At 61.0% G+C, this 18,908-nt stretch overlaps 9 protein-coding genes across 9 annotated transcripts in view; 3 read left to right on the forward strand and 6 right to left on the reverse strand.

The window, feature by feature from the left end:
- The window catches only part of SDRG_06497 (hypothetical protein), a gene marked incomplete at its 3' end in the record, with an annotated part of 2,517 nt that extends 2,427 nt beyond the window's left edge, over nt 1–90 (forward strand). The window contains exon 5 of the mRNA XM_008612278.1: nt 13–90. Coding sequence (XP_008610500.1) covers nt 13–90 — 78 coding nt within the window. The remainder of the gene's footprint in view (nt 1–12) is intronic.
- An 829-nt stretch (nt 91–919) lies between these two features.
- SDRG_06498 (hypothetical protein) lies at nt 920–3,259 on the reverse strand. Its single transcript, XM_008612279.1, has 4 exons — nt 2,206–3,259; nt 1,326–2,159; nt 1,193–1,275; nt 920–1,138 (listed from the first exon to the last, which is right to left on the reverse strand). The coding sequence occupies exons 1-4, from the start codon at nt 3,232–3,234 to the stop codon at nt 1,069–1,071; spliced, it is 2,016 nt and encodes a 671-aa protein (XP_008610501.1). The 5' UTR covers nt 3,235–3,259; the 3' UTR covers nt 920–1,068.
- A 415-nt stretch (nt 3,260–3,674) lies between these two features.
- SDRG_06499 (hypothetical protein) lies at nt 3,675–7,253 on the forward strand. The gene is made up of 5 exons (XM_008612280.1): nt 3,675–4,051; nt 4,151–4,505; nt 4,552–4,938; nt 4,985–6,738; nt 6,788–7,253. Exons 1-5 carry the CDS (start codon nt 3,698–3,700, stop codon nt 7,187–7,189), a joined length of 3,252 nt encoding a protein of 1,083 aa, XP_008610502.1. The 5' UTR covers nt 3,675–3,697; the 3' UTR covers nt 7,190–7,253.
- On the reverse strand, nt 7,213–8,298 carry SDRG_06500 (hypothetical protein). Its single transcript, XM_008612281.1, has one exon. The coding sequence runs from the start codon at nt 8,018–8,020 to the stop codon at nt 7,262–7,264; it is 759 nt and encodes a 252-aa protein (XP_008610503.1). The 5' UTR covers nt 8,021–8,298; the 3' UTR covers nt 7,213–7,261.
- A 921-nt stretch (nt 8,299–9,219) lies between these two features.
- Nucleotides 9,220–11,164, reverse strand: SDRG_06501 (hypothetical protein). Its single transcript, XM_008612282.1, has one exon. It carries the CDS (start codon nt 11,113–11,115, stop codon nt 9,244–9,246), a length of 1,872 nt encoding a protein of 623 aa, XP_008610504.1. The 5' UTR covers nt 11,116–11,164; the 3' UTR covers nt 9,220–9,243.
- Nucleotides 11,165–12,791: 1,627 nt separating this feature from the next.
- SDRG_06502 (hypothetical protein) lies at nt 12,792–13,630 on the reverse strand. The gene has a single exon (XM_008612283.1). It carries the CDS (start codon nt 13,578–13,580, stop codon nt 12,849–12,851), a length of 732 nt encoding a protein of 243 aa, XP_008610505.1. The 5' UTR covers nt 13,581–13,630; the 3' UTR covers nt 12,792–12,848.
- A 27-nt stretch (nt 13,631–13,657) lies between these two features.
- Nucleotides 13,658–15,045, forward strand: SDRG_06503 (hypothetical protein). The gene is made up of 2 exons (XM_008612284.1): nt 13,658–14,191; nt 14,252–15,045. Exons 1-2 carry the CDS (start codon nt 13,754–13,756, stop codon nt 14,945–14,947), a joined length of 1,134 nt encoding a protein of 377 aa, XP_008610506.1. The 5' UTR covers nt 13,658–13,753; the 3' UTR covers nt 14,948–15,045.
- SDRG_06504 (hypothetical protein) lies at nt 15,005–15,733 on the reverse strand (the record flags this gene model as incomplete). Its single annotated transcript, XM_008612285.1, has 1 exon — nt 15,005–15,733. One exon carries the CDS (start codon nt 15,731–15,733, stop codon nt 15,005–15,007), a length of 729 nt encoding a protein of 242 aa, XP_008610507.1.
- Nucleotides 15,734–16,033: 300 nt separating this feature from the next.
- On the reverse strand, nt 16,034–18,827 carry SDRG_06505 (hypothetical protein). Its single transcript, XM_008612286.1, has 5 exons — nt 18,019–18,827; nt 17,455–17,970; nt 16,656–17,413; nt 16,375–16,612; nt 16,034–16,328 (listed from the first exon to the last, which is right to left on the reverse strand). The coding sequence occupies exons 1-5, from the start codon at nt 18,820–18,822 to the stop codon at nt 16,173–16,175; spliced, it is 2,472 nt and encodes an 823-aa protein (XP_008610508.1). The 5' UTR covers nt 18,823–18,827; the 3' UTR covers nt 16,034–16,172.
- Nucleotides 18,828–18,908: the final 81 nt, after the last annotated feature.

An 18,908-nucleotide genomic window follows, 5' to 3' on the forward strand; every position in this document is an offset into this window, starting at 1 on the left:
CTGCTGAACAAGGCGACGTTGGGAATGAACGAAATGCTGCGAGCGTGCCACAGCTTGGTGGCCTTGAGTTCATCGCATCCAATGACCTAGTGCATCGGGTGTTTGCTTCTGGAGAACACCGATGGCCATTGAGCGTAAAGGACTTGACGAGATTGAGCGAGATGGACTTGCCGAGGGCTTGGCTTCAACCGAGTGGGCCCGACAGCAATTGTACCAATCACTCACTACACGCAGCCGGTTGCCAGATCTAGCACACACCTTCGTTGCATCAAGGACATGAAAGGACATGTTGTGCTCTCGATGCGACGAAGGCATGGGCTTGCCTGGCACCGAGGAAATGGCCATGCGATGGACGATGCTTCTTCCCTACACAAGTACTACGCAACTACGCTTCTATGTTCCTAATAGTAAACCAACACAAGCGAGCGACAACCGCCGGAAAGGATGGCAGAGCCCGTGGGCCGAATGCTGCGATCTCCTAACGTCGGCGTAGCGCCAAGGCTACCCCGACCCGGCGGCGTGCAGACCCGTGCAAAATGAGAAATGAATGAAAACTCGGGAGCTTTTTCAGGGGAAAAGGCGGGAAATTGTAAAAGCACTTCGTAAAAACCAATGCGCACAGTTCCTCGCGCCCTGTCGCTCTGATGTGCATCACACGCCGCAAATATACCGTATATGTGACCGTAAATACGATGTGAAGGAGATAAATACGGTCATGAAATTCATATTGTAAAAATTGCGGCTTGAGAGGCACTGTCGGCCCGCGCCCCTTATCTATATGAACGTGTTCGGCGTTATCTTCGTTATTAAGACTTCGCATACGCCCACGCCCCTTGACATGACAAAGGCCCGTTTGCAAACGATGCCGCTGCTTTCGGAGATTAGGGCAGGGCTAGGGTTCGCAGCAACATCCTTGCCTGCTACCGTCTGCAAGGGTACATGGTCGACACGATGACCTAGGAGTACACTCACTCATATCGGAGACATACGTCAAAAATGCAGTGTGTCTTCTATTCAAACGCACAGCGGAAGTGAAATATGCAAGTGGGATATGCAAAAGATGATGGTTCACGGCTGCTGCATCGCAGCCTCCTTGATTTGCGACGCGAGGTCCACAAACCGGTCCTGGTACTTCATCCTACCAGACGCCACACACATGAGAAACGGCTCTTCACCTAGACGAGTGGCCTACCACGCGGCCTTGACGTCTTCGGCGGCCGTCTCGCACGTCGTGCCGCCCTTCTGCAAGAGCGCTTGGAGGAGCTCAGCGCGCGACTACGTACACCAATCAGCGTCCTAACCAAAACCCTCGCCTTGGCACGTACGCGGTGGTGCAGCACGAGCGAGAGCGACGCGAGCGACTGACGGTCCAGCGCGTACGCGAGCGCCTTGGCGAGCACATCGGCCGGCACCGAGTGGTACATCATCGTGACCACCAGCGTCTGCGCGAGGCGGTCGTCGGCCGCGGCCTCGTCGGCGGTCAACTGATCGGTGATGCGCTGCGTCTGCGCCAGCATGTACTGGACGAGGAACGGGAAGAGCACAAAGCGCGCCGACGGGTGCAGCAGCGGAAGCGCGCGGCACACGAGCTTCTTGCCCTTCGAGACCGAGAGAATCGCTTCGAGCGCCGGCGGGTCGCACGTCGCCTCGCCGTTGATCGTGCTCACGCCGAGGACGCTTGCGAGGTCCAAGAGCAGGCGCGTCGTGCGCTCGCGGAGCTTGATGAGCGCCGGGTCCATCTGCGCCGTGTCCATCTGGTGGAACTGCTGCACGTTCACGCGGCGGGCGTCGAGGAGATGGCGCGCGTCCTGGAGCGCGAGGAGGTGGACAATGCCGGCATCAATGCGCTGGCGCTTGGACCACGCCTCGTTGCGGAAGACGGACGCGCCGAGCTCTTCCTCTGGGCGGTTGAGCACATCGACGACCGTCACGTCCTTGGGCTGCTCGTCAACCTTGTGCAAGTTGAGGAGCTCGCGCGGCCGGTACAAGCTTGTCTTGGCGGTCCGGCCAAGCACATGGTTCTCCGTCTCCCACGTCCGCGACTTGTTGGCACGCGACACATCCCGCGGGTCGAACGACTTGACGTGTTCAAGCTTCCAGGACGGCAGCGGCAGCGGCGGTTGCCCGGGCAGCGCTTGCTGACGGGCCCGATCGCGCTTCTACACCGAGTTGAGTGTGACGAAGCGGAAGGAATATGCGCCGTACCACCATGTAGTTGTGGAAGTAGTAGTCGTCGCTGAACGGATCGCTGGACCGGATTTGCTTGAGCTCCTGCTGCACGACAAACTGGATGTCACGCGGCATCATGACCTGGAAGACGCGCTCCTGCAAGAGCACGTGCGGCGGCGGCGGGAACGGCGGACGCATCATCATGTGCGGCGGCGGCATCATGTGCGGCGGCAACATGTGCGGCGGCGGGTGATGCGGGAACCCGTGCGGGGGCATCATACCTTGCGGATGCGGCGGCGGGCCGTGCTCGGGACGCCAGCCTGGCGGCGGACGAGGCATGTTGCCAGTCGGCAGCGGCATGGCACCAGGAGGCGGCATCGTGCCGGGCGGCGGCATCATACCCGGAGGAGGCAACGCGCCCGCGGGTGGGCCCCAGCCAGGCGGCGGCGTCGGCATCGTCGTCGGGAGCGGCGGGGGCACCGCAAGCGCCTTCGCCGGAGCTGCCGTCTCTTCGTCTTCGGTCAAGCCCAACGACTTGAGCTTCAGGTCTTCCAGAATGCCATCGTCTTCATCGTCTTCCGCGTAGAGATACGCGGAGGTCGACGACGGCGCGCTCGAGATGCCAAGACCGGCGTTGCCAAAGCCAAAGGCCGCGGTTTCCGGCGCGGCCTTTTTCGAGAACTCTTCGCGGAGCATCGCAAACTCTTGCTGGCTGCGCGCCCACTCCAAGTCGGCCTGGGTCGGCGCAGCGCCTTGGGGCGCCGCCGCAAACCCTGGAGGCGCGCTCACCTTCCCCTTGGGCTTAGGCTGCTCGTTCGCCGGCGGCGCTTCGCTCCCCGGCATATGCACGTTGCCCATAAAGATGGCCGAGAGGTTGTCATGCAGCACGAACGGCCGGCTCGAGGCCGTCGTCGTGCCCATCGGGTACGGGTAGTTGTCCAGCGCATCATCCACGGGGCCCAAGAGGTCATGGGCGCGGAGGTCTTCGAGGAGGCTCTCGTACTTCTTGTCGTCCACGGAGACGCCCGTGAAGAACCCCAAGGAGCCGACGCTGTCACTCGCCATTGCAGTCTCTTGCGTCAACGAGCGGTGTGATGAGGTTCCGAAATTAGCCTCCGGATGGCGTTCGTTATCCGGATACTCTTCGTCCGTGGCCACGGCCCCACGCGGTCGGCGACCTCTGGCGACGGGCCCACCGGGACCACACAGCCGCGGACCCCCATGCTCAAGGGCAATGTCCTCGCGCACGCAGTGGCGCTGCCAGGATCCCTCGCCTACTTCTCTCGCCACTGCCCATGGCCCAATCCGAGGGCGGGACGGCCTGGCGGGATCCTATTTTGGCCAATCGTACGCCGAATAAAGGACCCGGCAGCGTTGTTGCTGTTTGAAAAAGATTTGGATTTGTACCAATCTCAAAAATGCATCATTTCAGCCAATCCTGGACCTTGAGAAAGGAATTATAGCCAGTCAGAACACAGGATTTTCGCCAAGCGTTTTCGTATTGTTGGAATTGGAGCCTGGGGTGTCTATGGCCACGACAAAGTCACCGACGAAGCGCGCCGAGGACGCGGCCGCGGCCCACGACTCGGACGTGGAGTCGTACTCGGACGATGGCAATGCTTCTGGCGTCGAGGACGACGAAGATGCTGGTGGCGCCTTGGAAGCCATCGCCGCCAAGGAAGAAGAGGAAGAAGCGCTGTCGCCGGAAGAGAAGGCTGCCCGCGATGCACTCCTCCGCGAAGAAGAAGAAGCCTTCCGCAAGCAGAAGGAGACCCAGCTCAAGACATTGCAGGCGCTGCGCGAAGCCGAAGAAGAAGCCGACGCCGAGGCCCAGAAGAACATCCGCCCCACGGACAAGCGACTTCAATTCCTCATGGCCCAGGTAGGATCTCTTTATGATGATGCCACGCATGCTTTCATTCCTGCGATGAAAAATGCTTGGCATTCCTTCCTACGTCCAGAACTCATGTGCAATGCGTAGTCGGATGTCTTTACGTCGTTCTTGATGGGCGGGACGTCGGCCGTGGGGAAAGCCATGACCAAGAAGCGCGGGGAGACCAAGAAGCAGGAAGGCGAGAACCGCCGGTCGGGCAAGAAGGCGGACGACTCGGCCGAAGATCAAGCACTGCTCGCGATGGAAGAGTCGCGCTTCACGCGCCTCGACAAGCAGCCATCCAACATCGCCTTTGGCACCATGAAGCCGTACCAGCTCGAAGGTCTCAACTGGATGATCCGTCTCCACGACTGCGGCGTCAACGGCATTCTGGCCGACGAAATGGGGTTGGGCAAGACGTTGCAGTCCATCTCGCTTCTCGCGTACCTGCGCGAAGCCCGCGGTGCGTCGACCCGACCTATAATCCCCTATACTCATGACTTGCGTAGCCATCAAGGGTCCGCACATGATCATCGTGCCCAAGTCGACGGTCGGCAACTGGATGCGCGAGCTCAACCGGTGGTGCCCGTCCATCCGCGCATTCAAGTTTATGGGCGACAAGGAGCAGCGCAACGTGCTGCGCGAGACGATGAAGTCGACCAAGTTTGACGCGTGCGTGCTCTCGTACGAAGTCGCGATCATCGAGAAGGCGACGTTGAAGCGCTTCAAGTGGAAGTACATGCTCATTGACGAAGCGCACCGCATCAAGAACGAAAACTCCAAGCTCTCGACCGTCGTGCGCGAGTTTGACGTCGAGCACCGCCTCCTCATCACGGGCACGCCGCTCCAGAACAACCTCCACGAGCTCTGGGCGCTCCTCAACTTTCTTCTCCCTGGTACACGGCCCCTCACGCCCCCTTCACGAATCATGCTGTATCTTAGATGTCTTTACGGCGTCCGAGGACTTTGACTCGTGGTTCAATGTGGACGGCGAGCAAGGCCAAGAGAACGTCATCAAGAAGCTCCACACGGTGCTGCGCCCGTTCCTCCTCCGGCGCCTCAAGTCGGATGTCGAGCACTCGCTGCCGCCCAAGATCGAGACCAAGCTCTACGTCGGCCTCTCGGAAATGCAGCGCGAGTGGTACACGCGCGTCTTGCACCGCGACGCGACGCACCTCAACTCGATTGGCGGCTCGGACCGCGTCCGCCTCCTCAACATCCTCATGCAGCTCCGCAAAGTGACCAACCACCCGTACCTCTTTGACGGCGCTGAGCCGGGCCCGCCGTACAAGGAGGGACCGCACCTCTGGGAGAACTGCGGCAAGATGACGCTGCTGCACAAGCTATTGCCGCGCCTCAAGGCCCAAGGCTCGCGCGTGCTCATTTTCTGCCAAATGACGTCGATGCTCAACATTTTGGAAGACTACATGCGCTACAACGACCACGAGTACTGCCGCCTCGACGGCAGCACCCAAGGCGAGCTCCGCGACGAGTACATGGACGTGTTCAACGCGCCCAACTCGACGAAGTTTGTGTTCCTCCTCAGCACGCGCGCGGGCGGCCTCGGCATCAACTTGGCGACCGCCGATATCGTGATTCTCTTCGACTCGGACTGGAACCCGCAAGTGGATCTGCAAGCGATGGACCGTGCGCACCGCATTGGCCAGACCAAGCTCGTCCGCGTCTTCCGCTTTGTGACGGACGGGACCGTCGAAGAAAAGATCATTGAGCGTGCCGAGCGCAAGCTCTACTTGGACGCAGCGATCATCCAGCAAGGCCGCCTCGCGCAGCAGAACCGAAAGCTCTCGAAAGACGAGCTCATGACGATGGTGCGCTTTGGTGCGGACGAAATCTTCAACGCCAAGGGCTCGATGATCACGGACGACGACATTGATGCGATCTTGGCAAAAGGCGAGGAGCGCACCGAGGCCATGAAGGCCAAGGTCGTCGACGACATGCAGCACAACCTCGCCAACTTTAGCCTCACGAGCGTCTCGAGCTTGTACGACTTTGAGGGTGAAAACTTTGCCAAGGACGCGGCCGAGTCGGGCTCGGTCCTCCCGTCGACGTTCATTGCGCTTCCCGCGCGCGAGCGCAAGAAGAACTACGACGTGGACGAGTACTACCGCCAGCAGACGGGCCAGACCAAGCCGAAGAAGACCAAGAAGCCCGACGAAGAGAACAAGCCCAAGGTGCCAGTCGTACACGATTTTCAGTTTTTCGACCGCGAGCGCATGACGGCGCTGCTCCAGAAGCGCTACGACGTCGAGTTTGCGCGCAAGGAGCACATCAAGCTCATCAAGGAAGCCAAGGCGGACGAGCAAAAGCAAAAGCTCGAGGGCGACGACCTCAAGTCCAAGCAGCTCGAGGCCGAGCTCGAAAACATGGTCATGGACGCCGCCGACGTGACCGAGCTCGAGGCGCTCGAAGCTGACGGGTTTGGCGACTGGAGCCGGCGCGACCTCAAGCAGTTTGTGGCGAGCTGCGAGCGCTTTGGTCGCAGCGACAAGGATGCGGTCTGCCTCGAAGTCGCGACGCTGCTTGTCAAGGACGTCGCGCGCGTCGCCGAGTACTATGACGTGTTCTGGGCGCGCGGGACCGAGCTTGAAGAATATCAAAAGTACATGGACCGCATCGAGCGCGGTGAGAAGCGCATCCAGCGCAACCTCGCGATCAAGGAAGCCCTCGCCTCCAAGGTACTGAGCTTCGTGAGTTTGGAATCATCATACCTTACGGTTTGTGTAGGTCGCTCGGTACAAGAACCCGTGGCGCGACATGAAGCTCACGTACCCCGGCGGGTACAAGAGCAAGGGCTTCACGATGGACGAGGACGTCTTTTTGATTTGCATGATGCACAAGCACGGCGTCGGCGGCGACTGGGTCGCGATCAAGGAGGACATTCGCAAGGCGTGGCAGTTCCGCTTTGACTGGTTCTTCAAGTCGCGCACGATTCTCGAGCTCCAGAAGCGCGGCGAGTTCCTCACCAAGCTCATCGAGAAGGAGAACGAGGAGCTCGGCACCAAGGTCGTGGCCGAAGAAGAGCACTTGGCGACAAAGGCCAAGCCGTCGAGCTCCAGCTCCAGCTCGAGCAAGAAGCGCACGTCGTCGTCGACGTCATCGAGCTCCAAGCGGAAACGAACCTCGTAGTCGTTGGGCCAAGATGAAGCCGATTAACAACAAAATGCCAATGCTTTACGATGTATAAGTACTACTATGCGACTAGGACAAGCTCTGGAGCTTGCTCGGATGGTACATGTTGCCGCCAACGAGCCGAGCAACTGTCTCGAGGTCGGCAAGGAGACGCATGTAGGCGCCGACAAAGTCCATGCTGGCAGTATACGACGAGACGAGTCCATCTTCGTCAAAGCCAAAGATGGAGGTCGTCGGGAGGTCGATTTGACGGCCAATGAGCGCTTGCACAAGCACTTCGTCATGGAGGATATGAGGAAAGTACATGCTGAGCGTCGTGCGCGTGATGCGCTGGGACACCATCATGGTGACGTGGCACGCCACGAGCCCGTCGTCGTCGTTCTGGATCACGTTGCAGCGCAAAAAGCACATGGAGAAATTGCTGTGCGACGCGCAGTAGACGCGGAAGACGTGGAGGAGCTTGTCGACGCCAATGAGGTGAAAGTACCGGAGGTCGTCGCGCATGATGGAGCGAAGGAAGCGCTCTTGGATCGTCGCCTCCTTATCGAGCGACGTCTTGTAGCCATGCTGAAAGACGCGGAGGTACTCGTGGACCGTCTTGACACTCCGGTGGTCGTTGAGGTACCGGTGCGTCACGCTGAGCGACTCGCGCTTGCCCTCGAGGCGGCTCGTCTCGTACGCGAGCGCGTCGACTTGGCGGCTCAGGCGCTCAATGGTCTCGCGCCGACGGGCCACGTGCGCGCGCTGGTTCGACGCGCGGAGCCGGCGACGGTGCAGCAACTTCTCTTCCTCACTCGGAAACACGCGCTTGGAGTTGAGTCGGAACATGCTCTTCTTCTTCTTAATTCGACCCGACCAAAATGCAAAGTGGCCAGGCGGTCGGTCAGTCACAAAAGACTTTTATGCAATCAGTCACCGGACATGTCGCAGCCTCTAACGCCAGCACGCCGCTCGGAAGCGGGGCGTCGTCCCACCGCACAGCAGCCTGTATAGAAACGCTCTCAGAGACGACCGCGAGCGATGAACAAAGCCACGGGATGCGGTCAGGAAGGCCCACGAACCCGCATGGTTCTTGGTGCCGGCTGGCTCGCTTGTGCCAAGTTGCGAGTTGCGAGTGATAGGGCGACTTGCATCTGGGCGCACGTAACGTCACCACTGCTGGTTCTCGCTGGTGCGTTGACGGATCAAGCTCCTGTGCACCCATGTCCAGAGTCGTCTACTGCCGAGGTACGAGCATCGAGCATCGAGATACGAGTACGCTCCATTATTCGCTGCCAGGCTCCACGAGGTTGGCCACCGATGGCACTCGACGTCGTGTTCAGCACAGAGCTACTTGGCACAAATGATTTCGCTGCTTCTCTGGGCGCATGGAAACCGGCACATAAAAGAGACGACGGAGAAGGCCGGTCACCTGCGCGGCTACGGAGCCCTACCCCTAGTCAGCGCCTAGCCAACATCGTTCGGGTGCGGCGACGACACGGTCCACGGCGTGAGCTCACGGCGCGTGCTCGACCCAACGAGCTCATGTAGCATCATCGGGGGCTTGGCCGGATATCTACGTTGTGATTTTTACCGAGTGTGCACCACAGGTTTCGACTCTCGACAAGGTGATCGCGTTGTAGCGCAGCCGCCGTTCAGTGCTCCTGACCACATCGCGCTCGTGTTCCCGCGTGATTGAACTGCATCGATGATGGCGCACGCGACCGATTTGTACAGTGCACTTCTCCAACCACCGCTCGATCGAAAGAGCGCTGGCCACGCATCTTGGACGATACGCATCTCGGGCGATGTCCCTGCCAACGTTGCCCCGAGTTTGTGGGCCACCGAGTCGCTCGCACACCATGGCGAGGACCTCCAGGAGCGCTCGAAAATGCATGGACGCTGCGGACCGGCCTCCCGCGTTCCCAGCAGTCGCGCGACGCTAGAGGTACATGTATGCAGAACAGAGCGAAATCTCTGCATCTCTACGACCAACAAGCAACGGCTTGAGGCTGGCTCTGCGATCAAGTGCACTCCAAGACTTCAAATTGGGACGAAAATATACATTGCGATTAGCGGCGGAACGGGAAGAGGAGGTTGATGAGACCGGCGAGCGGCGCCCACGCGAGGAACGTGACGTCCTCGCGCAGCACGAGCGGCATGATGATCAAGCACGCTTCGTGGAAGACGCGGTAGCAATGCAGGAGCTTGCTCGGGGTCGGGAACGGCGTCAAGACGCGCGACGCGGCGTAGCCGGCCACCATGAAGAAGTGGGCAACGAGCACCGCTGGCTTGGGCGTGAGCGCGCAGAGGAGGCCGAGCGGGCCCGAGCTGAACATACCGCCGAGCTTGAGGTACTGGTAGCAGCTCTCGCGGATCTCTTCGCGCGCGGCCGCGTTCGAGTAGCCGTCCGGAATCGAAAACACGTGGTACAAGGCGTTGGCGAGGATGTTGATGGTCGACGAGTGGTTCACGCGCTGCTCTTCAAACGCATGGCGAGCGGCCGCGATCGCGTCGGCGTCGACGAGGTCGGTCTTCTCGAGGAGCGACGTGAGGAGCACCGCGTCACGGAGCGCGACCGACATGCCGCCGCCCGTGAGCGGGTGACGCATGTTCCACGAGTCGCCAATCATGATGCAGCGGCCGAGGCTCGGCTGCGTCGTCATGAATTCACGGTTGGGCATCGACTTGACCGGGCCGTCCTGCACGGCCGTGACAAAGGCGGCGCGGGACGCCTCGGGCATCTGCGGCGCAACGACGTTGAGGAGGTGCTTGGTGAGGTCGCCGTTGCTCTGGCTCGGCACTTTCCCAGGCACGTCGACCAGCGCCCGCGTCTCGGTCGGCGAGATTTGATAGACAACGATCGGCGACGGCTCGGCAAGGATGACGTGGCCGTACCCGCGGTACGGCACCGACGCTTCCATGGGCGGGTGCTTCATCAAGATGGCAATGAAGCTCGAAATTTGCTTGGGCGACTCGGTCGAGAGCTCGCGGCGGAGACCCGACCAGAGACCGTCGCAGACAAGGACAAGCGGTGCTTTCGCGTGCTCGGTCGGCATCTCGACGTCTTCGGACGTCGCCTTGCGGCGGTACTGAACCCCGCGGCAAATGTCCGTCTTGGAGTCGGACACGAGCTTGGTGACTGTGCCTTCAATGCAGGTGACGTTCTCGTGGGCAAAGACCTTGGCGCGGAGGCGGTCGACAAACAGGCCGTTGTGGAAGCCGCGGCCGTGCTGCTTGCCCGTGCCATTGTCGCCACGCGCAAAGCCCATGTACTCGGAGAACGTCTTGGGCACGCGCTCGGGGTACGGGAGCATGATGTGGTCTTCGGTGCCCTTCTTTGTCTTGACGATCGTGTAGCCCTCGGCCTTGATGTCCGTCTCAGTCTCGGCGCAATCGAGGAGGTCCAGCGATCGCAGCGCGTCGAGGCCACCGGGCTGCATGAGCTCGCCCACGAACCGGTCTTGGTACTCGAGCGTCTTTTCAAACACGAGCACCTTCTTGCCTTGCTTGGCGAGGCCCATCGCCATGGCGCACCCCGTGGTGCCACCGCCAATGATAATGACGTCCGCGTCACGGTTCGCCTCGGTGTACTTGTCGTTGGTGTACTTGGGCGTCGGCTTGACGGCCCACATGCCCACAAAGCCGAGGAGGTACACGAGAGCGATGACGCCGGCTGCTTGCACAAACGAGAGCGGGCGCGGAATGTCGTGCTCGGTCGCGCGGTACGAGACGGCGGCAAAGCCAATGATGAGCACCGACGTCGTGTTCATCGTCTGGAGCAGCGACGCCCGGAGCGCGCAGCAGGCCGCAAGCACCGCCAAGAGTAGCGAGAAGAAGACGGGCGCATCCGCGAGCTGCTGGCAGAGGACCGCGAAGGCGTCCTGGAGCAGGCTGCGCAGCGTCTCGCTCAGGATCACGACCGACGCGATAAGGAGGATCATCGTCGTCGGCTTTTTCGGAAATGTGGTCTTCGTCGACCTTCAAATGCCACCGGTATTTTATAGAAATGCAGATTTTCCCATAAACATGCGAAAATCCAGCTAAGTGCGAAATGGGCCACGCAGTAACGGACTTGCGGCGCGCGATCCGCACATAATCGGGAGCCTGCTGGCGATGGCCCTCTTCGTGCGACGAGTAGTGTTTCGGTGGCTGCGATGCAGACGCTGCTGCGTGTGTCTTTGAGCGCCACGTCAGGGCTGTCAGCCTCTTCTATGCGGCCTGCGTGGCCACGCGCTGCGATCGGCTTTGCAGCATTGTCCTGCCTCTTCGCCGCACCAAGGTGCATGCCAGGAAGCCCTCGTCGCCCATGGCGGCACCACGGAGGGCCGCGCCGCCGCTGCCAGCGCATGCCCGTGGCAGTGGCACTGCGTCCGTGCAGTTGACGCAAGGCGATCTTGCCGTGACCAGGGCCACGACGGCTGCTCGTCGCGCGGCCATGCACAGGCGTAGGATACAACGCCGGACGTGGTATCCGGCGTGTCGATGCGCACTTTATCGGGTCAGAGTGGCCCGATTGGTCGATTTGTAATATAATATCGTGAGCCGAGGTGTCATTGGAGGTGCATGGCCGGCGGGGAGGTGACATGAGCTAGCGACGGGGTGGCAGCGACGTCGTCGGAGGCGACAAGGCCGCGACGAAAGCAGGAGAAGGAGCAGGCTCATGGCCGTGAGCATCGGTCATCTCAAGTGGTGCAGAGCAAGGCCACGAGATGCAGTTCGTCGGTTGACGAAACGAACCGTCCTTGTACTCGCACCGTGGCATACCATGGGGCCTACGGTAGATTGCGCATGGCCTGTCGATAGACGCGGGGTGACGCCGCTTTTTAACCTTTCGATTGCACGGCAAGGCCGCGCACCTGGCGTGAGTGCTGGGCGATGCGCAGTCCAGAGGCCATCCACTTGACGTCGCGGGCGCTCATCGCGCGAGATGGAACCTGCGCCTGTCCGTGGAACGCGCCAAGATCGGATACCGTCGGCGATCAAATCGTCCTACTGGTACTACGGTGCACGATGGAACGACAAAAGCCGGAGGATGATCGAGATGCGCTGAGCGAGGGCCAAGCAGCGTCGACCCAAGTAGAGACGACTTGCCTTCCACGCCCTACCGTACCACTTACGCGCCTCCGAATGTATCGACAACCCTTGCAACCAATGTCAAGCCCCGTCCATGGAGCGGCCAAGCATCATCCGCAAGCGTCTTGCTGCACGCAGGACCCGTTGTGCCACCTTCCCGCTCGTGTAGGCGCATGGGAGTTCACATAAACCTAAGTCGCCGACAACAAAGCTATCACGATACTATTCTTCCAACTGGAGGCCTGCTCGCACAGCTACGCAGGGCGGCGACAAGCCTCTAGTATGGTGCAACGCATACTAGCAACGACGCAGTTGTACTGGCAGACCTTCCGCGCTCAAGCGGCGGCGTATGGAGGGCTGAAGCCTACTGCGTGCCCCTTGACGTCAAGGGACACAGTTCGATCCTCGACAAATGCAACAGCCCCGCCAGTATTACGGGGCCTCGAACAATCAAAGGGACGCCACCCGCAGCACACGTTCTGTCTGAGGGTCGGCTTTTGCCACTACGTATGCTGCCCTGTCTGCCTTCGATGCCAATGCAATATTGTGCAGCACGCCAGTTCAAGTGACACGAGAGAATGCCACGTCATGTATCCAATACTCAGAGCGGATGCTCTGGTGGCGCTTCCGTGAGCTTGCTATGGCTCACTACAAAAGTTGCCCGTTCCAGCGACCGCAAGACCTTGGCGAGTGCGGTGGCGAGGGCCATGCTCGTGTCATATGCGACGATGCGCCCGTCGAGCCCGAACGAAAAGACGGACGTCTGCGGGATCTCCATGGTGTGTCCGATGAGCTCCTGGACGAGGACCTCGTCGTGGAGGATGTGGGGAAAGTACAGAGCTAGCGACGCACGCGTCATGCGCTGCTGCACGACGAGCTGCAGTGTGCACGCGAGCAGCCCACCGTCGTCCGCAAGCGTCACGTGGCAAGAGACGAAGCGCATGGCGAAGCCCGCGTGTGTCGACGAGTAGTGCTGGAAGATGCGCATGAACGTATCGAGCGAGTGCCTACCTTGGAAGACCATGGCCGGGTCCATGATGGCGCGGAGGAAGCGGTCTTGCTTACTGGCCATGACCACGTCCCGCTGGCGGAAGCCATGTGCAAACGTGCGTACGTACTCGTGCATGAGCCGCTCGGACCGCGTCTCGTTCATCGCGATCGACTGGGAGAGCATGTCGGAGAGGACGTCCCGCCTGCCCTCGAGGCGAGCTAGCTCATGAGAGAGTGACATGACCTCGTTCGCGAGGCTCTGCGTGTGCGACTTTTGCCGGGCCATGTACGCGCGTTGGCTCTGCGACCGGCGGCGGCGGTACTCGTCCGTCCCTGGCCGCATGGCTGGACCGTGTGCACACTCGCCACTCTCACCAGCACTCTCACCAGCACTCTCTCTTCTTCCTGGCCAAGCTGTGGCATATGCCGAAATTTATCAACGTTTTAAACATCTGAATACGTTTCATGTTTTAAACACCCTGCCCTTGGAGGAATAAGCCGCCGAGGCCAACCACCATGAGCTACGTGACGCCGAAGAAGGAGACGCGCGGGGGCGCCAAGGACAAGCGCAAGCACAAGCCGTCGGGCGCAACGCCCGTGCCCGAGAAGAAGAAGCCCGGCTCGCGCACGGTCAACATTTCGGACACGCTCACGATCGAGTTCACCGACCCAGACGATGACGACGACGATGGGTCGCCCATTGTCAAGCCGACCAAGGCGTCGGCCTCCACATCCACCGCAGCCGCCATCGTCGATGCGCCGCTGCCGCGCAGCAACCGCAAGAATCGGCGTGACATGCGGCGCTTGAGCGACAAGATGGAAACGGTCAAGGTCGACCCGACGGCGACGCCATCTGCCACCCCCAGCAAGGCAGCACAGCCGATCGTGCTCGAGGCCAAGCCGGACGCGCCGTCGTCCAAAGCATCGGCGCTGCCACCGACGCAGGTGCTCAAGGTACACTTTGCGATATATGCAATTCAAATGCATTCGTTGACGGTCGTCATTGTGCGGTAGATATTGACCGAGGTGTTTGCCGAGGTCGAGCGCGACGACCGCGCCATGTACAAGGTCAACCCGGACGTCATTCGCGAAGAAACGTCCCAGTGCGCCAAGTCGAGCCTCGTCGAGAAGACGAGCGCCGCCGACCTCAAGCGCCTCCTCACGTACGGCGAGGTGCTCCCGGACGCGTTCACGGACACGATCATGCCCTTCTTGGCCCTCGAACCGTCGGATGTCTTTTACGACTTGGGCTGCGGCACGGGCAAGATCGTCGTGCAAGTTGCACTCGAGACGGGCCTCCGCGACGCGCGGGGCATCGAGCTCATGCTCAACCGCGTCGTCGAGGGCCAGCGCGCGCTGGACCGGCTCCGCGCCACGTACCCCGAGCACGTGAGCGACAAAGCGCTCTCGATCGTGCAGGGCGACATCTGTCACCCGGTGACGCAGCTCGCCATGATGGACGCCACCGTCGTCTTCATCAACAACGTGCTCTTCCCGCCCGAAGTCATGAGCGCGGTCTGCGACCTCCTCCTCCAGCTCAAGCACCTCAAGCGCATTGTCACGATGAAGAAGATCTGCGAGCGCCACCGCGAAGCGCGCTGCATGCGGGACGGGAACGCGTGCACGCTCTTCGCAGACCCGCCGGTGCAAGCCAAGGTGTCGGTGTCGTGGGCCAAGCACGCGTTCGCGTACCTCTACACGGTGCGCTGACAAATATGTATTTATAAGGGATATGGCAATGTATGGAAGTCAAAGGAGAAGCGGCGATCAGACGGCCGTCGTGGCCTGCGCGGCTGCTTTCGAGCAAATCTTCTTGAGCATCGCTCGCCCGTACGGAATGAAACTGGCGCCGTACCAGAGCATGGCGCAGTACTGGATGAAGACGAGGAGGAGCACGAGGATACCGGGGCGGGCCATGGTCACGGCCACGATGATCGTGAGCAGCATCGACGAGATCCAGACAATGCATGCGACGCGCCGGATAGGCATGCACATAACCTTGAACTGGTTGAGAAAGCCCGTGAGGAACATGGAGCTCGAGATCGAGCAAATGTTGCCGAGCGTGTAGAAGAACGCAAAGCCTTTCACGTGCTTGGGGCCGCCAAACATGAGAAGCGTCGAGAGAAAGCTAAAGAGCGCGCCGGCGGCGTAGGCCGCGATCGCGCCCTGGATCCGCTCCTTCTTCGAGAGGTTCGGAAAGCATTGGCACTGGTTCTGCGCTTCACTCAAGAGACCTTCCGACTCGGTTTCCGAGCCCGAGTTGGTCTCTCCATCGGCGGACGGGTTGTCGGACGAGACCACCGGCGGCGCTTTCCCGGCCGCCGTGTAGGCCGCGACCTTGGCTTCGCCGGCTTTGGCCTGCACGATCGTCGCCGCTTGGGACGCCTTCACCTTGGCGACTGCCGCCGTCGCAGCGGCCTTCTCCTTGGCGACGGACGCCGTCGCCGACGCGGCTTCGAGCGCCGACGCGCCCATGGACGTGGCCTTGGCGAGCATCGGGCGACAAATTCTATTGCAGCTTGCGGTTTGTATGCGTATAAATATATAAATAACGGTCCAATCGCGGTCGACTGGCTAGATGCACGCAATTTGGCCTTTCAAACTGACTCGGCGCTCGCAATTTCACTGCAGCGGGACCTCGACACGTGCATCTGCTGCAACCAACGACGAAGCGCTGTAGTGCGTCGTACAACACAGAGTCGTCCAAGCAAGGATCTCGCGCACCCAACTGGACCAAGGAGCCGCCGCTGCTGACGGTAGCATCCTTGGGCGCTGCCAACTCCATGCGTCGCTACAGGCAAATCAATAAGACACTGTCTTGTTCCTTGCAAAAGCGTAGAAAGCGCTTGGTGGTGCGATACATGGGCGTAGCACCCAAACGACAATCACCTTCGTCCTCTACTCAGCCACAAGACCGCAATGTCGAAGGTCAACTTTAGGGCGCATATTGGCCCGACTCGAAGCTGCCCGTGGACGACGTTGCACGAACAGAGCCCGTAAACGAGCCCTTGGAATACGAGGAAGAGGAGGAGGCATGTGAGCCGGTGCTGTCGCTGCGCGGGCTGTCGCAGGGACTGGGAAAGATATCTCGCTACATCGAACCATGACTTGGCGTGCGATGATGGAGGACGCTCTACCTGATGGAAGAGCTCGCCGCTTTCGATGGACGACGATGGCGACAGGCGCCGACGCTCCCGCTTGCGCTGCAGCGAGAGCTTTTGTGTGTGGTAAAACGTTGCTCGCACGAGCGGGTCGTCCAGAATCTCGCCGTCGCTCAGTGTGTTTGGCTCCACGAGCTCGCCTTCAGACATACCGTCACCACGGTCGCTATCGCAGCGGCTCTCACTGCTAAAGCTCGCGCTGACCTCGGACGACCTACACTTGACATAAGTATCAATGTATCGAGACATATGTGTACCGAGAGAGCGATGCAAGACTCGCAACCACCTCGCGCTCCAAAGGTACGGCGTAGAGCTTGGAGGCCGCGGGCGCCATCTCAGGCTCGTGACGAGTCTGTGACGGGTACGAAGTTGCTGTGACTGGAGACAGCGGTGGCGCGGGTGGCGGTGGCATGTCAACCACTGTCATTGGCGGCGGGATTACGGGCGGCGCCGGCACGATATGAGCGATATTGAGGGGAGCGGGTGCGGACGTGCGCTGCAACCGCTGCATGCGAAGCGCCCGAAGCGTCGTCATGAGTGGTGTAGGGTCGTCCGTGCGGCGTTGCTGCGCAATGGACGCGCGCTGGTCGGGCGACGCGTGCAGGAGCTTTCCGAGGAGGGTTCTCCCTGGAAGGTCCTCCAGCGTCCAAGACGGCGCCGGTGCCGCCTCCCCTTCGTCAGCAACCACTTGTACTTCCTTGTCTTCGACCACTGGCGATGGCGGCTCGGGTGGCGCCAAGCCGGTCGTGTCGGTGGCCATGTCGGTGACTTCCTTGGCTACCACTGGCTGCGGCGGTGGCATCGTCATCGGCGGAGTCGCCACTTCGCGACGCAACTCGTTTTGAACTAGCGTCTTGACCAGGTCGAGCATGGTTCTATCGTCGTCCGGCTCGAGCTCGTGCACTTCTGAAGGCGGTGGCTCCGTGAGCTGGCTTGGCTCTAGCTCATCGATGCTCGCTGCGGGTCGCCACTTACTCTGGTCGGCAAGCAGCTGCCGCGTGAGCTCCCGCAGCACCTAGCCAAACGTAAAGTCATCCAAATCGTCGACAAGCCTACGTTTTCGTCCAGGCTCGCAGCAACCTCTGGCGGCATCTCGCTCTGTAGCGACTCGACAATGCGATTCACCACGTAGTCGGTGACCGACGCCTCGACAACGTGCATCGGCGGCGCATCGCTTGAAGTGTCCGCCACGACAATCGGCGCCGGCACTGGCGTCGTCGGTGGCGGCGGCGGCTTTGGAGGCGCCACTGCGACGTCTCGTTCCGGGTGTTGGTGCGCGGCCAGGACGAACGCGGCAAACTGCCGAAATTCGATGAGGCGCCGCGACGAGTGTGCGAGCTGCGCCGCTTGTTCGAAAAAGAGCGAGATGCGCGTCGGGTGCAGCGTGATGCGGAGGCGGTGCAGCGCGACCGAGACCTCGAGCTTGGTGAGGTACCCGTCGCGGTCGCTGTCGAGGTCGTTGAAGAGCCGCCGAAGCAGCGTCATGGACGGACCTGTGCTGACGCCGCCATACACGACGTCGGCAGGGAAACCAAACGTCGCTGATGGCATGGTCCGGTGGTCCGAGAGCACCTAGTACAATCATATCTTAGCGCTTGCCACCGTGCAGAGGAAGCGCACTTGTTTCCCGATCGCAGACGGGACTTGGGTCGGTGCAACGCGCCTTGGCGGCAGGTCCTCGTGGACTGGCGAAGACGGCGCCGAAGCTGACGATGCGTCTGGAACTTGCTTGCCTTCAAAGGGTATGGAAGGTGAGGAAGGCTGCGCGGGCGCCTCAGACGCTACGACGGGGCGCTGTGAGGGCGCGAGAGGAGAAGGTGAAGCGAGTGGTGGCGTGGCGGGTCGTGGAGGAGAGCGTGTGGCCAATAAAGGGCGGGGCGGTGTCGTGAGCTGCAACACTGGCAGTGGCTCGATGCTCCGTGGCGCCGTTGCGACCGACAGCGGCGGTGGCTCTTGCCTGCGGACGCGCTTTGGTAGAGTGTTCTTGGCCGCCTCGTTCGCCTTGTTGCGGTCGTTCTCCTTCTGCGCCCGGGCGTCGCGGATCTCTTTTCGAAGGGCCGTCGCACGCGCTTCGTTCGCAGGTTTGATGACACGGACGGGCGCGATAGGCGCTGGCGTCTCGGGCTTGGGCGCGGCTCGTGGCAGTACAGCGACTGGCGTGACCACCGGTGCTTTGGGCTTTACGGCAGGTTTCCGACGCAGCGGTTTGGGGGCTGCCATCTCCATGCTCGGATCGTCCCGGAGTTTGGTCGCGATGTGCGCGATGCGTGACGCGACGTCGCGCGGAATGTCGATGGTCCGCCAATCCATGCGCCGGTTGTCGTCCATGTGGTAGTCGAGCATGGACACGCCAAGCCGCTTCTCGATCGCCCACGCGCGCTCTGTCGCTGCGCGCAGGAGAGCATACTCCGGCTCGAAATCCATTTCGCAAGATTTGTCAGTCGAAGGAATCCGGATACGAGGCGTTCCAACAACAAGGGCCACCAGCGCAAGGTTCATGGCCGGCCTCG

Source organism: Saprolegnia diclina (genome assembly GCF_000281045.1).
Source record: "Saprolegnia diclina VS20 unplaced genomic scaffold supercont1.18, whole genome shotgun sequence".
Lineage (NCBI taxonomy): Eukaryota > Oomycota > Saprolegniomycetes > Saprolegniales > Saprolegniaceae > Saprolegnia > Saprolegnia diclina.